At 37.2% G+C, this 22,097-nt stretch overlaps 1 protein-coding gene across 2 annotated transcripts in view; it reads right to left on the reverse strand.

Annotated features, from left to right (window-relative positions):
- Positions 1 to 6,251: 6,251 nt before the first annotated feature.
- PolI (DNA polymerase iota) overlaps positions 6,252 to 22,097 on the reverse strand; it is a 42,898-nt gene continuing 27,052 nt past the window's right edge. For both annotated transcript variants that reach the window (XM_067763031.1, XM_067763032.1), the window contains exon 3: positions 6,252 to 9,715. In XM_067763031.1, the coding sequence (XP_067619132.1) occupies positions 8,231 to 9,715 (1,485 nt within the window). In that variant the 3' untranslated portion in view covers positions 6,252 to 8,230. The remainder of the gene's footprint in view (positions 9,716 to 22,097) is intronic.

Genomic DNA, 22,097 nt, shown 5'->3' on the forward strand with positions numbered 1-22,097 from the left:
AACCCAATCTCTCTAAAGTCCTCGCTTCTGTAAAGCTCGCTTCTACAAAAGACAGAGCACTCCCCTCTCTCCTCTCCCCAACCTTGAACCTTAATATTCTCCAGTGGAATATGAAAGGTTTTTACAACAACTTCTCTGAACTACAGGTACTAATCAAACAGCACAACCCAAGTCTTATCGCAATCCAAGAAACCCATTGCCCTCACAACCTAAACCCAGCTTACCTAAAGGCGATATCAAATACCACAGCCAAGCAGGGAGTGGGTTTAGCAGTAAGGATCTACATACCACACAAAAAGATCGACGTAAACTCTCATCTCCAAGTGGTGATGATCGAAATCGAATTAAGCATCAAATTCACCGTGGCATCCATCTATATCCCCCCCTGTCAAAAATTCAGCAGCAGAGACTTAACCAACATTTTCGGATCAGTTAATACCCCCCTTATTGTGCTCGGCGATTTCAACGGTTGGAGCAGCCTACGGGGTGCTACCACCGGCAATCACCGAGGACATATAATAGAAAGTGCTATAAGACTATCCGACTTGAGCGTTTTGAATGATGGCAGTCCGACCCACTTTTCAACCCACTCCTCCTTTTCCCATGTAGACATATCTCTTTGCTCTCCCCCATTGTTTCCGTTAATAAAGTGGAACATATTAGATGACCTCCATAACAGTGACCACCTCCCGATAACCCTAAGTTTCTCCCTAAATCCCAATATTTCCTATCGCACCAAAATGCCACCAAAATTCCCCTTAGATTTTGCTGACTGGGAGAACTTTAAAAAAGAGGCTGACCTCGAACTAAGAGCCCGTGCTGAATTCAAGCGCACAAACCATGAAGCCTCTAACATTGCTAAAGCGATACGCAAAGCAGCAAACCACTGTATCCCTCAAGCATCACCCTGTGGAAGAAACCACGTACCCTGGTGGAATAAAGAACTCACGACACTAAGGAGAGAAAAAATGCAAGCTTGGCATAAATTTAAAAGAAACCCCATACACGCCAACCTTATAAACTTCAAAAAATTAAATGCCAAATTCCGGAAAGAAATGAAAATCCAAAAAAAGTGCAGCTTCCAAAAATTTACTGAGTCCATTTCTCCCAACTCCTCTGTGCCCGAAATCTGGAATAAAATTAACAAATTATGCCATAGAAATCCACACACACCTTTAGTTGCAATTAAAACCAACAATTGCATATCCTCTGACCCGTCCGCAATATCCAACGAGTTCGGTACAGTGTGGTCAAACCTCTCATCTGACGCAAACTTTTCGAATCACTACAGGGAATAAAAAAGTCATATCTTGAGCCACGTGTCTCCTCTCACTAGAACACATCCAAAAGCTGATTTAATCGAAAAACCAATCACACCAATCGAACTGCTAACTTGCATCGGTAAAGCAAAGGGCAAAACCCCCGGCTATGACCGGATATCTTATAAAATGATTAGTGAAATGCCGGAAACTGGTATATCCCGACTGTTGCAGCTTTATAACAATATCTTGGATTCCAGTATCATCCCCCATAATTGGAAAATTGCCACCATTATTCCAATACCAAAGCCAAATAAGAACTCTCTTTCAACCGATGGGTACCGCCCCATTTCACTTCTTCGTGTCTTTCCAAAGTTATGGAAAAGATAGTGGCAAACCGAATCGCATGGTTGACTGAAACACAACACCTCATCGAACCCAATCAAGTTGCTTTTAAACCCAACAGAGGCTGCACTGACGCTCTCCTCCACATTGATTTTTTTGTTACAAAAGCCCTCTCAGCCCGTAACCATGTATCCATTCTTTCGCTAGATTTCGAGAAAGCCTTCGATCGAATTGGCCCTCATGTAATCTTAAACCGCCTCCGCTCATGGGGAGTAGGCCCAAAAATATTTCACGTCGTTAAATCCTACCTAACTAATCGAAAGTTTCGAGTAAAAAAAATTTATTCTCCGATGTATACCCACTGGAAAATGGTATCACCCAGGGCTCACCATCATCGGTGATCCTGTTCAGCATAGCATTCAATGAAATAAGCAACATAATACAATCTAATAGTGCTGTAGACCATTGCCTTTATGCAGACGATGTCTATATACTCTGCAAAAGAAGCAACAACATAGAAACCAAGTTAATCTTCAAAAACTGAATAAAGGATATCATGGACTGGGGCGATTACTCCGGCGCCATGATATCCTTAGAAAAAACTAAAAACTTTCACATATGTAGAAAACACTCATGCAATTTTCACAGCCATATTTTGACAATAAATAACGTAGAGATCGAAAATGTAGAGAGACTAAAAATCTTAGGTATCACATTCTCGCATAACTATAAGTGGATAAGTCACCATACTAATTTAAAAAAAGTATTAGCTGCCAGAATTAACATTATTACGTACCTTGCTAGTAAAAAATGTCATGTACACAATAATACTCTTATATACTTAACAAAAACGTTAGTGCTAAGCAAAATTGACTACGGGCTCTTCCTCTTTTGGAACTCTCCTAAATCAACCATCAATATTATAAAGCCAACATACCACCAAGCAGCACGAGCAAGCGTCTACGCATTTCGTACAACGCCCACAAAAAGCATCTTAGCTGAAACCGGCTTACCAACTTTCGAAGAAAGAATATACCAAGTCCATGCAAGACTCGTACCCAAACTCCTCATTCCAAGCAACTCGATTGTCGATTGTGACATAAAAAATATTCTCTGCGGGAAAGGACATCAAAGATTTCCTTCTACCATGCATCATTTACTTGAAATCGCCATAAAGCTGGAGTTACCAAACCCAGTGGAGAACTATCAAGCACAAAACCCAACATGGCAAACCAAAAAAACATCATGTGACCTTTCTCTATCTAAATTTAAAAAAAGTTGTACGACACCAGAAGTTTTCCACACTATGTTCCAAGAGCGTAAAGAATACTACGAAGCACAAAACTGGACCTTGTGGTTCACAGACGGTTCAAAATTAGACCAACTACCGGCGAGTTTCGCAGTAGTAGACACAAATGGTGACCCCCTTAGGGTGCAAACCCTACTGGACTGCGCATCTGTTTTCACTGCAGAAGCAGTCGCAATCAGCTGCGCAATATCTATGGCGTCAGAAAACAACTATAAAACCCTCATATGCACCGACAGCAAGTCTGTCTTACAAGCTGTTCAAAACCCACTATCAGACTCTACGACGATAAGCAGAATTAGAGATGCACTCATCGACAAAGAGGCAACAATACGCCTACTTTGGATACCAGGCCACATCAATATACATGGAAACGAAATGGCAGACAGAGCAGCAAAACTAGCTTTAAAAGCCCCAGTAACAAAAAACGACACATGCGAAAGAAAAGTAATGCGCGCCACAATTAAACGACACATACACGATAAAATAAAACGAGAATGGCAAGACTACACGCACCATCATTACACTGCCATAAACAGAGAATTTACAACTCCAAAATACCCGACCGGCATTTCGAAATCGCGCACAAAACTTTTTTCACGCCTACGCCTTGGCCATACTGTGGACACCCATTCACATCTCCTTACCGGTGAACCAGCGCCAGTCTGCGCACACTGCGGCGATACCATGTCATTAAAACACATATTCATTGACTGCCTTGCTTTAATAGATGTCAGAAACCAATACCTAAAAAAAAACTGGACTGAACTCCTAAAAAATGCAACCATTGAGAATATTAACTATCTACGACTTCATCAAACACATCAGAGCCCGAGTTTGAGTGATCTAAAAGTTTATTTTTACATTAATGTATATACGTATATACTATTTTTACTTATATATTATATATCTTCACGTAGCTTTTTTATATAATGCAACCTAGTAAACTTTACATATAACATTTCTCAAAGAGCTGATAGCCCTGGCAGCTAATGCTCCTTTAATGTTAACATGTTAATTTAGTTAATTTGTTAATAAATAATAATAATAATCAATAAAATACTAAAATCGGTGTATAACACATCTGTTTGTTCTTTATACAGGAAGCCGTCCCTTACTATGAAAGTAAACTCCAGTAAGTTGGTGGTGGTTGACTTTCGGCCCACAAAACCATGTTGGCCGGAAGATAATAAAGATTTGCCATATGTTAAAGCTGACAAGGAACTATTTGCTCGAAGGTTTTAGGGATAACTGAGAGCCTAGCAATACCCCTGCAGTTTTCAATATTAGACCTGCTACCCTTTTTATGTAGAGGAATAATAAATGACTGTTTCCAAATTGAGGGAAATATCGCAGAATTTATAGATAATTGAAATAATTTCAAAAGCGGTTCCGATAAACTCAGCGCAATGCTTGAGTACACAACCGGGTACACCGTCTGGCCCTGGAGACTTTGTTGGTTTCACGGCTGAAAGACTTTGAAATACTGTGTTGTAGTCAATTACAGGATTCAGAATACAATTTGAACTATTTATGCAATACGGATAATGACTTGAATTGATACAATTAGCGAATAGGTTGACCTTAAGAATTCAGCGAATAATTCCACAGCTTCATGATCAGAGCTGAATGATCTACCACCGTAAGAGAACGAAGACGGAAATCCCGAGGTTTTTCTTTTTGAATTAACAAATCCGTAAAACTGTTTGGGATTACGGAAAAAGTTAATTTTACACCTAGTTAAGTAGCACTATAGCTTTGTTAATTATGGAAGTGAAAGTTTGAACGAGCAACTAAATATTTTGAATAATCTTCAGATCCCCCCGATCTCTTGAAACGCTTATAAAGTCTACATTTAATGTTTTTTAGTCTCATAGTTTCCACGCTAGCATAGTGAACAGGAACACAGTGTGTAAAGAAGCTGTTGAGCTATCTGTAGAAATAATCAGCCCTATTCTGCATTTCGACTTGGATTGGAATTTTTTCGATTTGGCAATTTTGGTATTCTGTGTTCCAATCTCTTTCGATCCAACTTCGAATCGTTCGATTTTTTGTATTCCGCATTTCGATCGTAGTTCCGTTTTTCTAAGTTGCAAATTAGTTGGCGGAAAAATATTTTCTTTTTATTTTTTTTATTAATTTATAACAGAATTTTAACAAAAATGTAAGTAAAACTTGTTAAGAAACGTAGAAGGCTTGATGATGATTGTTTTTTATATGTTTCCAGGTCAAAAACAACATGTCGATGTCGAAGTCCTTGGACGTATTTGCCCCGGAAAAGTATCTAACACATACTTGAAAGCACCCTTGTTAAGTCGAAAGTTTTTTTTGAACCTAGATAAGAAAATATGTCATTAAACTTTACCACTTTTAAGTTCAATTTCTTACAATTCGTCACTCATCTCAAATAGATTACACAAATCTCGCAGTATTTGCCTTTCCATTCTCGCCTGGCCATTTTCGTATGCGTTGTTTTCCAACTCCACAAATAACGCCGCGGCTATTGATTCCATTATAACAGACAGCTATAATTTGTGTCTGTTCGTTGGGTCCAGTTATATGCCAAAGCAAGCTGCCGGCGTAGAGGAAGGTGAAGCGAAAACGCAAACAATCCTTGCGGAAAGAATAAATAAACCTTTATAAAGTAATTTAGGCCAGTGTAATGAAATTAGCATCCTTAAAATTCAGAAAATGTCAACTATATTCGTGCAGGAATCCGTTTTAACAAAACTCGGTGGCCACGGCAGGGAATTGGCCAAAAGAACGACAAAAACACACTTACAATTATGAAAGCACTTCACTCAAAAAAATATAACACTGCGGCAATATATTCTATTGCTTTTTTTTGTACAAAAAGGCGTGGACGATAAAATGTAAACGTTTTTCAGTGTTTTTTTTACAAATTTTCTTTAATTTATTTTGTTCCAATGTTCACACATTCCGTACCAACAGCTGATTTCGAAAAATCATTTGCTCTTCCTCTTCTCTTTACGATTCCGTCGTAATGCAGAATACCAAACTTCGATTAAAGCGAAGCGTAGAACGGGAACGTAATCGAAATGCAGAATAGGGGTGAATATTTGATATGGATATGAATGCAATATTCAACTAGGTACTGATAAACGTCTAATTCCAGACATAGAAAATGATTGAACGTAAATAAGGAGCGTAAACAACGAAATTTACCTTTGGAACTATATATTTTTCCTATACAGCATACGCTCTCTATGAGAATTTAAGTTTTGTATTATTTTGTTTAAATAATGTAGATTCGATAACGAGTTACAAAATCAAATAGAAGAATGAGTGTAAATTTTGTTGTATATGCTGCTTAAATACAGTTATTGTATTGACTTTATTTATTTCTTTTTTTATTAAAAACACATTTCGTATTATGTATATATAACCATTGTTTGATCAGCTAAGAATGATGTAACCAATATGATAAAAAGTTATAAGGTGAAAACTATTCGTCCAACTTCAGTTCTTTTAGAACACTTACATCATAATAGCATCAACTCGATCTGTGACAAATTTCAAAAGTGACTTATCCGAGTTAGTAAAAAACTGATAATTTGCTGCATCATTCAAACTCAATTACATCCCAATCATCCTATCATATTACATTTGTTACAGTCAATTATATATAGTTAGGTTTATCACGATATGTGTATAATAGACATTGGTTAATAAGTAGAATTAGTCAGTTTGGACAATTTGTCACAGATTCAGTTAGACAACTTTAATAATAAGCCAAAGATTAACACACAAATGCATGTACATATATATATATATATATACATACCAGGGGCGTAGCGACGGGGGGCGGGTTTCGGGGTTTAAACCGCCTCCCCCTTGCCACAGGATCATTTGATTTTTTAGGTCGTTACAATTCAAATATTTGATGTTTTTATGTCTATGTTAATAAATTTCTTTATAATTCTGCTACGTATTTACTTTGTTGGTGATATTATATTTTTAATATGCAAGCATATGTATGTACGAAGTGAACACTTCTTATATTTTAATCATATTCTGTTTCATAATAATTCTGCAATTTATTAAATATACAAATGTACATGTTAACTTTTACTATAATTTCATAAAGAAGTTTCCTTGTAAATTTGCCTAACGACCATCTACATACATATCAGAGAACAGCAAAAATCGAACACAACAACGTTCGATTATATTCGGCAACATGATCGTGTTCAATGACCCAACTTGCTTAAACGAACATAATCGACATTGATTTAAAATCAACCAACGTATTGCATGCGTGAATATAATCAATTCAGGCATTTGCTTGTTTGCCTCAAACGCGATTACATTCATCGGAATGAAAAGGCAAATATGAAAACGCCATGCGTCTGAATATTTGCATGATTCTTCTGCCTCTACGTCACGGCGACAAGCTATATATAAACATACATATAAACATTGCTTACGGTTCTGTTTGTTTGCCGAACTAGACGATACTAATTCTCGTGATTTTTTAAATAATGTTAAATTTACAGCATTTTTTCGAAGTACACATTTCCTATTCTGAAATATAATGCAAATTTTACGTTATTTTCCATGTGGAAAACACATTATTATAATGTAATATCTACATTTTTTTCATATCAAAAACACATTTCAAAAATGAAAAATTCAAATTATTTGATAAATGAAAAAATAATGTTTTTTCCGTGTAGATATGACTTTTAAATAAAATTTTTTTTATTCGATCAGTTTCTTTCTTTTGAATTTTATAACGTATACGTTAGATCTCATGCATAGGCTCAAAAAGCATTTCTACTTATTCCTGAAGGAGGTACTTCGGTTTTTTTCAATCAATTTATCTATGATTAATATTACAGGATTGCGATTCTGTGGCTTTTCCTAATGTTCACATGTTGTTGAAAATCTTGTGTACGCTTTCAGTAACAATGGCAACGAACGAGAGATATTTTCAACTCTTAGGCTGATTAAAAACTATTTGAGAAACACGATGACTGAAAATCGATTGAATGGCTGTGCATCACTAAGCATCCACCGTGATCAAATTGTTACCGTTGATGAAGTTTTAGATGAAATGGCAAAGAAAAGCCGACGCATGCGCTTGAGTTTTTAATGTAACCATTTTCATATCATATTCTAAATACACGTACTTTAAAGTTAAAGCTAAAGAATTTTTTTTTATTTATTTAACTAAAAAAAAATTTTTTTTGAACCCCCCAAGGCAATTTTCTGGCTACGCCCCTGATATATACATTTGTTTACCAAACAATTTTTTCAATTAAATGCTTTCCACTTGTGTCCAATAAGTATCCGGATATCACTTGTTTCGTAAAAAATATCTATATAAAGTATTTTTCTGTGCACCATTGGTAGTTGGAGCAACAACGCCACCAGCTTTAGTTGCAACTGCGCTCGGCATTTGACTGGAATGTGCTGCACCAGGCAGTGTACTACTGCCATTTGGCGACTTTATATTACCATTTGCAACAGCAACAGCGGCAGCGGCTAATGAATTCCTCCACGAAGCAATCAGTTCATTTTGAACATCCAAAGGCAACTCATTAAACACTGCCGTATCCACACCAGCGGGACATGGTATATTCGAAAGGTTTCCGGTTATGGTAGTAGCTGTGCATGCCGTTGAAGAGGCAACAGCTATTTCGGATGTTGATGAAATATCGGTCATATGTGTTGAGGGAACATCAGACGTTTCTATGAGTGCCTTTTTAACTTCTGCATCGACAATTTGAATGGCTGTTGAAGTTGGTGTATTAGTTAAACTGATGCCCGTTTCATCCATAGGTGAAGGTAATGGTGATGATGTAGTAGATGCTGGTGTTGAAGAAATTTGTCTTTGCATGGTAAATGAACGATTTCCCACTTTAAAACGATTTCTTTTCGTAAGTAAAGTCGAAGGCGGTTGTATAGTGCGGAATCGTTGTAAGGGAGCTAAGGATGCCAACGATGACGACGAAATTTGAGCGGTTGTTGAGGAAGGAGTCGGTGTTGTGCTACACGGTGTTCCGCTGGTGGATGGACTTGTAAGCAAATCTTTTTCGCTGTCTCTTGAATTCAAGCGCAAATCACAAACTCGTAATTTACTTGGTGATGCAACATCAGCTGAATCGTTTGAACTGCAAACAGCAGAACTACCAAGGCAGCGACGATTTTCCATTAGTAAACGACCGATTCGACTCTTCTTTGGTGATGGTTCTACTTCAGTTTCGGAGAAGTCTGAAAAGTCTGAATTTGTTGCGCCAGACTCAGAACCATTATCCACGAGCATAGGTATTGGTGATGCAGCTGTTGCACGTCGTCGATAGAATTGATCACTTGGCTGAAATGTGGTTGGTGATGAACGGAATGCTTCATCGCTATTTGTAGAAGAGATTGATGGTGTTGGACTACCTGAAGTTGTGGGCACTTCTGTATTTGTTAACGATGTAATGGATTGTACTTCTAAATCGGTCTTTTTAATTAGAAAGTTCGCAATCGATGATGAGCCAAGTTTACGTTGTTGAAACTTTGAAAATGCCAAGCCGATAAGTGTAATATTAAAAGGTTTCGTAAGATCAACAACACGCTCGAATAGACGGAGTACGATTTTCAATAATTTTTCTTGAGCACCTTCAGCAAGTATCACTTTGGGGCCGCCACCACCATTTTCGGTACATGGCAGTGAGCGGAATAGTGAAGGCAATATATTCACTTGTTTTGTTTCACGATGACTGGTCTTTTTAATGGTATCGAATTTTCTTAAAATTACTTTTATAGCAACTGGTATGCGGCCATCCTCGGCAACCTGAAAAAAAAAATAATAAAAAAAATTATGTTCATAATTGTTTTTGTTTCGAACCAGGAATCCTGTTATTTATTTATCTACAGGAAGCAGTCCTCACAGATAAGTATTTAACATAACAATAAACAAGTAAAGGTATCTAAGTTCGGGTGTAACCGAACATTATATACTCAGCGTGAGCTTCAATTGCACATTTCATTTCAGATAAATTACTTTCTACATAACACGTGGCACCGCCCGCTTAAAAAAATTTCTCTCCATTTCCCCTTACACTAAAACTTGATAAGTGAAATATCATTGATTCAAAACTATTTTTTGCTAAGTTATAGCTTATTATTCTAATATACGACCCTTTTAAACTTATTTTATATCTAAGTTGCAGCGGTCTTTAACCGATCCCGTCCATTTTTACTAGAAATGTTTTCTACTATAGGGAAAATTGGTGTACCCAATTTTATTACGATCCGTTAATTTTTCTTCGAGTTATGGCTCCCGAAACATATAAAATTGCTTAGTCATAAAAGGGGCGGTGCCACGCCCATTTTTTAAAATTTGAAGTTTTTCTATTTATTGTTATAAATCCACTTGGGAAATGAAATACCATTGATATAAAGCTCTTTTTTGCAAAGATATAGCTTATTTTATTCGTCCACGACCCTTTTAAAAATCTTTTATATAAAAGTGGCCGTGGTCCTTAACCGATTTCGTTAATTTTTCTTCAAAGCAGTCCTTATAGTAAAGGCAACCTAAAAATCTTTTATACAAAAGTGGCCGTGGTTCTTAACCGATTTCGTTAATTTTTCTTCAAAGCAGTCCTTATAGTAAAGGCAACCTCTCTGCCGAATTTTGTTATGATAGGTTTAACCATTTTTGATTTATGATTAATAATAATGGTAAAATTGATTTTATCACAAGTGGCCGGTGCCACGCCCATTTTAAATTTGTTTTTCAAATTTTTATCAAAAGTCCCAATATCAGTACACATGTCAAATTTCAACATTCTAGGTGTATTATTTACTAAATTATCAGATTTTTTGTGTTTTCCAAAATGTTATATATATATAAAAAGTGGGCGTGGCTATTATCTGATTTCGCTCATTTTCAATACCAATCTATTCTGGATCCAGATAAGCTCGTGTACCAAATTTGGTGAAGATATCTCAATATTTACTCAAGTTATCGTGTTAACGGACAGACGGACGGACATGGCTCAATCAAATTTTTTTTCGACACTGATGATTTTGATATATCTATATATCTATCTCGATTGCTTTATACCTGTACAACCAACCGCTATGCAAATTAAGATACAATAAAATTATATAATCACAATAACACAATACATGCGTGTTAATTATAACAGCTTTAGCGCATTATATGCATACATTTAAACATTACAAAAAAAAAAAAAAACAGAACAGAAATATATTGAATCATTAATCAAAATGAAATGTGCATAAGAAAAAGAGTTATAAGGGGTTGGGGTGCATTCGATTTAACCTACATATTTAAGGTAGTAAGTAAATATTTTTTAATTCCCAATATCGAGTCGCAGGAGTCTAAGGTTTGCAATTTTTATTGAAATCCTATGTATAAGGCTAAGTTTATTATCGAGCGTAATCGCATCGCGCGATGCGACGAGAATCGCTGTTAGCGATCAATTATATTAAATGGGGGAGGGGGGGGGGGGGGGCTGTCAAAGTTCGACCATTTTGAACATCCACGTCGATGGCACTACGCTACCGACTGTCCTACACCCCAAAATCTTGGGTGTGACGTTTGATCAGGATCTACATTTTGGTGAGCACGCAGCCGCAATTGTTCCGAAAATCCAGAGCCGTAATAAAATCCTCAAATCCCTTGCTGGCAGTACCTGGGGAAAAGATAAAGAAACGCTCATTACTACATACAAAGCAATTGGCCAGCCGTTTACGTGCTGCGCGTCACCCATATGGTCGCCAAGCCTAAAAACTACCCACTGGAAGAAGCTACAGGCCTGCCAAAATACTGCTCTCAGAATTTCCACGGGCTGCCTTCTTATGTCCCCAGAACACCATCTACATAATGAGGCGAGAATACTCCCCATCAGGGAGAGAAATGAGATGCTAACCAAACAGTTCCTGTTGAATACCCAGAAACCTGGGCATCCAAACAGACATCTGATTGATGAGCCAACACCGCCTAGCATTTTGAGGAAATACGGCACCTGAGAACCCAGCCGTATGAAGCAAAAAAAAAAAACACAAGCAGGTCCTTGGTGAACTCCACAAACAGGCGACGGACCTTTATGTCAGGAATTGCCCGGTGAATCCAGTACTCAAAGAAAAGTAAACTTGTGGAAGAGGAACGCATACTCCCCAGGGAAACGCGTGCCACTCTTGCTCAACTTTGTTCTGGATACTGTAACAGGTTAAACTCTTACCTATCCAGAATCAACCCCGACATACAAAATGTATGCCCAGCTTGCAATGTGTCCCCACATGACACCAACCATCTCTTTAATTGTAATGTAGAACCAACGCCTCTAACACCCCTTTCATTATGGTCCACCCCCGTTGAAACAGCAAGTTTCCTTGGACTCCCGTTAGAGGATATTGATGACAATTTGTGATCGGTCGCGGCTGTTAGGTGGGGCGAAGCACTGCTACAACAACAACAACAACATCAATTATATTAGTGCATATGAAAATGTTCATGACAAAGCGAGCGTAAAGCGAATTGAGCGATTACAAGCGACAAAAGCGACGAAAATTTGCAACCAAAATATTTTGATTTAGTTGAGCGAAATTAGCGAAACAATATGGATGTTTTTATTGAAAAGGTACGTGACAAGCAGTGTTTGTGGAAGGAATTTGCGTCATGCAGTTTACCACAATCGCGATTGGATTTTCTAATAATAAAATTTTTTGAGTTAATGTACGCATGTTGCTTTCTCTACACTGCCACAACGTGCATAAAAAGATGTTGAGTTACATTGTTGAGCATTCCATCGCTTGCGATTTCACTCTACTATAAACACTCAATCGCCATCGATAACGCCAGCGAAAATGTAACAAGCGATGGAGCGTTTCTCGTCGCATCGTGCGATGCGATTGCGCTCGATCATAAACTTAGCCTAATAGGCTACGAAGCGGTTCATCCATTTCAAAGTTGGATCTGCAATTAATTATTTGTAGTAGTTGAAAATATCTAGCAAAAATTGTTTGGGGACCGATTCGAGTTTGCCACAATGAACCTGATAAATTGAATGTCAAGAATCGTCGAGAAGCTCGCGAGCATTAAAAAACCCGAGCGTATAAATACTGTCAATGCAGCGACGAAATTCAGTGTAGAGAAGCTTGCGCTAGAAACCGAGCTCTCGATTTCTTGAATGTCGAAATTCCCGCTTGTGTTCGAAAAGAAATCGTAAGCTCTACTCCAATATGGGCCTCATCAATGATGTAAAGAGAGTTTTTAGTAACGTATGGACTAGCGTTGCCAAATGTCCCGTATTGGCCGGGACATCCCGCATTTTTCACAAATTTTAAAGTGTCCCGCCGAGAAATGCTATGTTCAGGCATTTTCACAATATAATAAGAAGTCCGTTCTTTTCGAATGAAACTTTATTAATGATCTCCAAATTTCTGCAATACTTATAACTAAGTTGACAAAAATGAGCTTAAAACTAATAATGGTAACTGTAATATGTAATGTTGTTATTAATTGCGAATAAAGAGAAAGGGATTTATTTATTGGAAGTTGTTTACGGAAATATAGCTAATAAGTGAGCGGATATGGAAAGCGAAGGAAAGGTGTAAGAGGAAATGGTATAAGTAAGAAGAGCATGACAGTTATTAGTAGAGGGTATGTCAGTATGTTACTAATGATAATTATTGGTAGAGGGTGTGTCGGTATGTGACTATATCAAAATTAATAAATTATAATCTGCTACGAAACATGGCCATATTTGCGGCTTCGATTGTATTCAGCTCATTAGCATATTGCATGCAACTCTGTAAAGAAGAAAAATTCATCCCTACTATGGTTCTGAATATTGTCAATGTTTGACATTTCGCACACCTAAATTATTCATTTTGCAAGGCAAGTGTTGTGTTTTAAAATAACATTTGGAAAATGAATCCATAGAATATTGAATTCGCATTAAACACAGTAAACGTATTAATTGTTAGCCTGTTTCATAAAAATATTTGTTATAAATAAATGAGTTTAAAAAGTTTAATTCTATCTAAAAATTATTTCGCCAAATGAGCAGCCCATACAAATATATAGGTGTTTCTAATTTTTCAAATGTCCGGGGAAATTTTTTAAAAATCCCGGGAATTTGGCTCAAATTTGAAGTTTGTCCCGGGAACCCGAAATAAAAATCTGGCAACCCTAGTATGGACCGTTAAATTCCTTACACTATCGTTTGAAAAACGCCACAATAGCCCTATTTATACAAGATTGTAATGTAATTTCATCAAGCCTAGGATCCATTACAATGCCTAGGTCAGAGAAGCTGGTAAGTAGATTAATAACATAGATTTAGATTTATTTATTCAATTTCCTTACAAATGTAATACTAGCTTAAGTTTACAACATTAAGTAAGAAAAACGCTACATCCAAAAAACTCTTATCAACAATTTTTTTTTTGAATAATTTTCATTTAAAAAGCAAAAAGTTCTATCTGATTTTTGTACTAAACTAAGTTTAAAGCATATTTGTATACATAAAGGCATTTTTCATCACTTATTGGCACTTTAAAGTATCTCTGTCAAAACTGTGTTTTTGCTCTACTGAGAAATTGGGTTTTTTTCTGAATAACATAAATATAGTTTAAAACAAGTAAGGAAGGCTAAGTTCGGGTGTAACCGAACATTACATACTCAGCTGAGCGCTTTGGAGACAAAATAAGAGAAAATCACCATGTAGGAAAATGAACCTAGGGTAAGCCTGGAATGTGTTTTATACATGGGTATCAAATGGAAGGTATTAAAGAGTATTTTAAAAGGGAGTGGGCCATAGTTCTATAGGTGGACGCCATTTCGGGATATCGCCATAAAGGTGGACCAGGGGGGACTCTATAATGTGTTTGTACGATGGGTATCATTATAAAGGTATTAATGAGGGTTTTAAAAGGGAGTGGCCCTTAGTTGTATATGCGAAGGCATTCTCAAGATATCGACCAAAATGTGGACCAGGGTGACCCAGAACATCATCTGTCGTGTAACACCCATTTTACAAATTTTTTTCTAAAGTTATATTTTGCGTCAATAAACCAACCCAATTACCATGTTTCATCCTGTTTTTCATATCTGGTATAGAATTATGGCATTTTTTCATTTTTCGTAATTTTCGATATCGAAAAAGTGGTCGTGGTCATAGTCGGACTTCGGCCATTTTTTATACCAAGATAAAGTGAGTTCAGATAAGTTCACGTACTAAGTTTAGTGGAGATATATCGATTTTTGCCCAAGTTGTCGTGTGAACGGCCGAGCGCCAGGACACACGGTCGACTGTGTATAAAAACTGGACGTGGCTTCAACCGATTTCGCCCATTTTCACAGAAAACAGTTATCGTCATAGAATCGATGCCCCTACCAAATTCCACAAGGATTGGTAAATTTTTGTTCGACTTATGGCATTAAGAGTATTCTAGACAAATTAAAAGAAAAAGGGCGGAGCCACGCCCATTTTGAAAATTTCTTTTAGTTTTGTATTTTGTTGCACCATATCATTACTGGAGTTGAATTTTGACTTAATTTACTTATATACTGTAAATATATAAAATTTTTTGTTAAAATTTGACTTTAAAACAATTTTTTTCGTCATCCGATTTTGCTAATTTTTATTTAGCACACATATAGTAATAGGAGTAACGTTCCTGCCAAATTGCATCATGATATCTTCAACGACGGCCACCGTGGTGTGATGGTAGCGTGCTCCGCCTACCACACCGTATGCCCTGGGTTCACACCCCGGGCAAAGCAACATCAAAATTTTAGAAATGTTTTTCAATTAGAAGAACATTTTTCTAAGCGGGGTCGCCCCTCGGCAGTGTTTGGCAAGCGCTTCCGGGTGTATTTCTGCCATGAAAAACTCTCAGTGAAAAGTCATCTGCCTAGCAGATGCCGTTCGGAGTCAGCATAAAACATGTAGGCCCCGTCCGGCCAATTTGTAGGGAAAATCAAGAGGAGCACGACGCAAATTGGAGAGAAGCTCGGCCTTAGATCTCTTTGGAGGTTATCGCGCCTTACATTTATTTATTTTTATTTTCAACGACTGCCAAATTACAGCTTCCAAAACTTTTAAATTACCTTCTTTTAAAAGTGGGCGGTGCCACTCCCATTGTCCAACATTTTACTCATTTTATATTCTGCGTCATAAGGTCAACCCACCTACCAAGTTTCATCGCTTTATCCGTCTTTGGTAATGAATTATCGCACTTTTTCGGTTTTTCGAAATTATCGATATCGAAAAAGTGGGCGTGGTTATAGTCCGATTTCGCTGATTTTAAATAGCGATCTGAGATGAGTGCCCAGGAGCTTACATACTAAATTTCATCAAGATATCTCAAAATTTACTCAAGTTATCGTGTTAACGGACAGGCGGACGGACATGCTGAATTAATTTCTTTTTTCGCCCAAATCATTTTGTATATACACATGTCTATATCTATCTCGATTAGTTTATGCCGTTACGGATTACCGTTATGCGAACAAAATTAATATACTATGTGAGCTCCGCTCAGTTGAGTATAAAAACTAACCAACACGCCATAGCACAGAGGTTCGCGTCTCCGCTATTAAGCACAGCTCGTTTTATAGCTAGTTATTTACCCACTTTAACCACTGCCTTCATCAATAATTGCCGCTAGATGGGTCCCTTTGCGCGCCTAGCTAAGAAAGTTAGGCCCGGTTTTCCAGTACAAGTTCAACTCATTTTGTCAGTTAAACTACGCTTAACCTTATTCTGCAGTTTTTCAGGCTACTTTAACTGAAATTTAAGTTGCGCTTAAGCGGCCGATCTGGCAGTTTTAAACTCTAGTTATTTTATCAGTTATTTGCGTTCGCTCGAAATGGCGTAGAATATACCCAACAAGCATTTGGGATTGAAGACCATAACATAAAGCTCATGTTGATACTTACTTTAAATCTCAAGAGTTGTTTCGAAACAGTGGCTCAACACGAGAATCATAGCGTACTCAGCTAAAGATGAAGTTTTTTATAAAAAAAAAGTGCTATTACTTAAGTTGAAAAAATTTAATTCCATGCCACAGTATTTTCACGAAAATAAAATAAAATATATATAATTTATTTTTCATTAATTGCGCTTCATTACTGCTATCAACCAGGTGTTTATTTCTCACAATAAACAGCTGTTGATTTTGGTGGTACCGCCTTGGAGATTTTGTTTTCAACTTCACCTCAACTCGATATCGAATGTAGGATATCAACTGGAAAAATGTGTTGAATATTCAAATGAGAACTGTACATTTCTCAAAATCTCTCAAAGGTCGGAAAATAATTTAAGAATGACGTCTTAAGGAAGGTTTGGACGTTGGAGATTCTAGAACTATACATTTTACAAAATTTCTTAAACGTTGAATAGTGATTGGAGAAGGAAGTTGAATATCAACTGGAGAACTATCTGGTTAAAGAATAATTAAATAATGATGTTGGATATCACCTCCGGAACTAGATATATTTCGCTGGAGAAATTTTTTTTCATGTTTGTTGGGTAAACAAAATCCAGCCGTTCTGTATCACAAAAAGCCTACCCCAAACTCGGCCTTAAACTGTGACTGAATAGCTGCTTAGTAGTTTAACTCGAGTTTAAATTTGACTAGAGTTTAAGCAAACTTAGTTTAAGCTTACCTTAACCAACTACTGAAAAACCGGGCCTTACAAACATGCAAGTGAAGATAATATAAGCGTATTAAAAAGTAAAGCATTCAGTAATATTAAGGTGCTAGCCCGACCATCTCGGGAACGATTTATGTGGCCACATTAAACCTTCAGGCCAATTCCCTCCCTCCCCACCCCCAAGTTCCATGAGGAGCTTGTGGTCGCCAGAGCCTGTTAGGGAAACAGGATTCGCCGCGGATAGGTGAGGTTGACAATTGGGTTTGGAGAAGCTATATATTGCGCTGGCAACTTGACGGGTTGCGCTACACAACCCCTTGAATCTGGTATTTTAGTCGCCTCTTACGACAGGCATACCTACCGCGGGTATATTGTGATCCCCTAACTGCTGGGGTTATATTTTAGATTAACGTCGAATGCCATCTCAGGAATAAAATACTATACGTACTAGTGTGTGGGGTGAACATAATCATCAATCACGTACGCATGAAGTTAGAATTTACGTTTAAAACACATTAAGGTCACAGTTAGAGGCTGGGGTAGACTTTTTTGTACGGCAACATTGGTTTTTTATTATCTATATAATTTGTAGATACGACAAGGTTGGATTTTGCTTACCCAACAAACATTTAAAAGATACTTCTCCAGCGAAATATATATCTAGTTCCGGAGATGATATCCAACATCATTATCTAGTTATTCTTAAACCAGATAGTTCTCAAGTTGATATCCAACTTCATTCTCCAATCACTATCCAATCTTTGAGAAATTTTGTAATATTTATAGTTCTCGAGTTGATCTCTAATGCCATTAGCATTTTCAATTATCCAACCTTTGGGAGATTTTGAGAAATGTACAGTTCTCAAATGAATATTCAACACGTTTCTCCAGTTGATATCGAGTTGAGGCGAAGTTCAAAAAAAATCTCCAAGGTGGTACCACCAAAGCAAACAGCTATGTATTGTGAGAAATAAACACCTGATTGATAGCAGTAATGAAAAAAATCTACCACCAAAGCAAAAAGCTATGTATTGTGTCACCTTAGTTTGAGCTGCATTTTATTTCATTTTACTTTTCCACTGTGGCATCTCTAAATATTTGACATTTTGCTTTAGATCTTTCTTTTCACTATCGATATGAATTTCTTTTACATTTTTATTAACCACATACAGTCTTGTATAAACCTTGAAGAAATAAAGACTTTATATATTTAATCTACATAAATTTATTCGGAACATCCTGACAGAGTTCAGAAGTGGGATAATAAAACCCATATGTGCAGTTTAATTAAAACGCGGTATTATAATTCTAATAAGTTTATTTTAAACCGTAAAAGTAAAGTTCGGGTATGAATGTACACAAACTTACGATAGCAGAATTAAAAGAGCTATTACGGAAATTAGGCGAAAAACGACATGCAACAAAGTGGAGCTAGTTGCACGGTTGCAACAATATCAATTAAAAAACATAGATAGTGTAGGGGAAATAGCACTAACCATGGCCAATTCGAGTGAGGAAACTGTAAACGCAGTGACTGAGCCAGGAGCGCAAGAGGACACTGAGGTGATGAAATTGCGCAGCGAGGTAAGTGGGCTTCAACGTACAATGGAAGCGTTATCTCGCCAATTTCAAGCAGTGTTAGACGCTACGACGCTGGTAAAGCTGGAGACATTGGTGCTTTATCGGTAACCGTATCGGTAACCTTTTAACAGCTGATTCGACCAACCTTATGAGAATCAATGCAATCGATTATTGGTGCCGCTAAGGTCGTAACCGTATCGTAGCCAACCAATTGGGTTTTGGTTTACCGTCGTAACAATAAACAGCTGATTACGTTAGGGATACGAATACAGCGATACGACATACGGCACCAATGACTCCGGCTTAAGTCACACGACGGCGTTGCAGAGTATAGCTCCAGAACGTTCTTTTGGACATTCGCAGAATTTAGTTTCGCCAAAGCAAGCGCAAGCATGTGCACAAACACATAATTTTGTGGCACAAAACCAAAGACCCTCTAAATATAAGATGGTACATTGTAGAGTTCTAAAGCTTTGTGGAAGTTGTGGGACGGCTGTACGAGGAATTCACCATACTTTTTGCTATTCTGTCCGCCTCAACATAGCTGATTTTTTAAGGCTGTTTAACTCTGTAATCTTTGCTGTAATTTTTTTGCTTTTGGAAAAATTACCTATTTGAAATAAGCTGGCTGAAAAATATTGGCATAACAGCTTAACTTAAATCAACAATGGAAAATATTGGAAAATTTGAGCAGATGTGGCAATTTCGCGCATTCGCTGAACGAAATGTTGACAATCTATTGATCATCACTAGGAAATTAGCTACATTCCATCAACTAAGCAGCACTTTAGCAATACTACTGTTATTATTTGGCTGCTCAAACACACCCATATTAATTGGGGAATAAAACTTAAATATAAAACTCAAAAATGACTCTGGTTGTTATGTCCGCAGCATTTATTTAGTTCAAAGTCACAGCCAATAATAGTCAAACCATAATAATTTACACGGGTAATCAATTTTTTCTCTGATTCAAAAGCTGAACTACCAGCGCTACCGTCATCAGCTCAGTGTCATCATTGCCAGTAGCGCCAATAACACCAAAATCGTGCCTGACACACAAAAATCGTTTCACTCAATAGCGCAAGTGAAATGTACTACGCACTCACTACTATGTAGCGCCAAAAATTCGCTTGGAGTCATTGCGTCAATGAGCTTCCAATGAGCTGGCACCGCATTGGCGCTGGCGCCATGCAATTTACATCACTAAAATTGCGCGAATGCCCAGGCTCATGACTTTTTTAATCCAGATGGTGAAAACGAAGCAGGAGCAAAACGTACGGTGTATTCCTGGTGCAGCCGTCCCACTTTGTGGGGAATGAACGACTCTACAATGCTCCCTCTTATTAATCTACTCTCTTTGACAAAACGAAAATCCACCCTTAACGTACATGAGTGGAGCATCAAATACATATAGTTTGTCTGTGTGTACAGCAAGTAGCATTGGAGATACGAACTTCACAACGACAGTTACAACAACAAACGCTGTACTGTCGCCGACAGCATCGTCGCCACGGGTAGACAGTTTTCAACATGTTTCGAACGTTGAAAATATTCAAATAATTCGTGGTGAAATAACAAATGGTAGAGGAGGAATAAACGATAATGACAGATATGAATGTCGAAGAATTATTGTTCGCGAAATAATTGACATTTTACCAGACTTTGATCCATGTAAAGAAGATATGACATCTGTACAATTTGTGGAACGTGTTGAACAATTAAAATATGCGTATCATTGGGATGACAGCGTTTTACTTTTCGCAATACAAAGTAAATTTAAAGGTGTTGTGAAATTGTGGGTAGATTCACAGCCTGTATTTAGACAGTGGCAACAATTTGTTAATTCGTTCTTAAATGATTTTCCGTGCAGAATGAATAGTGCAGACATTCACATACAACTTATGAACACACGCATGAACAAAACAGAATCGGTAAATGAATTTTATTTTAAAATGTTAGCTCTAGGACGTCGAGGAAACCTAGAAGATAATGTGATTATGCGGTATATAATCAATGGTTTAAGTGATGATGGCTTACGGAAGACACTAACAGCCATGCATTTTATTAAGTGTTCTGATTTGTTGGAAGCTTTGAATAATACGGTCATGAGTATGAGAAGAGATTATTCCACGAAGGCATCGACATTTAATTCAACCAATCATTATAATTCTAAATCGAGCAAAAGAGATATGAATGTAAACGTAAAAGATGGCCCATTATGTTATAATTGTGGTGATCGAGGACATATTTCACGAAATTGTCAGCAACCGCGAAAGAAATTACGATGTGGAAATTGTGCCGAGGTCAGTCATGAAACAAAGAATTGCCCTAAACGAAATCAATCGCGAGTCAATGCAATAGCAGACGATAGTGAATGGCTGAAAGTGTGAGTAACCATGAAGAGAAAATTAATGCAATTAAAGACAGTGTGCAACCCAAACAAAATTTGACTAAAATTATTTCAATAAGCGGTGTTGAGTGTGAAGCTTTGATTGACTCAGGCAGTTGCAAATCTCTTGTTCGACGCAGTGTTGCTGAAAAGTGTCAACACACAGAAATGTCATGCGATAAAAATAGTAAGAATAAAATAATGCTATGCGATAAAACGTTACATGGTTTTGCCAGGGTGAGTTTCAGTGTCGTGAATTAATAAATGCATCAGTTAGGATTGATAACAAAAATTTTGTAAAAGTCGTGTTGTTATTGAGAATGGACAATGTTATATCGGGACAATTGATGAAAATAAAATTAATGTAAATAATAAACTTTTCGTTGAGGAACAGTTAGAGTTAAAAAGAGTTTTGAATAAGTGCTCAAATTGTTTTGGGGAAGAACTGCGAGAAATTGGTAAATGTAGTGTATCTAAAATGAAAATTTCATTGACTTCATCCAAACGGGTAGTGCGTAACCCATATCCAATACCTATTCCAAAACAGAAAATAGTAGAAAATATCAT

This window comes from Eurosta solidaginis, chromosome 1 (genome assembly GCF_040869045.1).
Source record: "Eurosta solidaginis isolate ZX-2024a chromosome 1, ASM4086904v1, whole genome shotgun sequence".
In the NCBI taxonomy this organism is placed as follows: domain Eukaryota; kingdom Metazoa; phylum Arthropoda; class Insecta; order Diptera; family Tephritidae; genus Eurosta; species Eurosta solidaginis.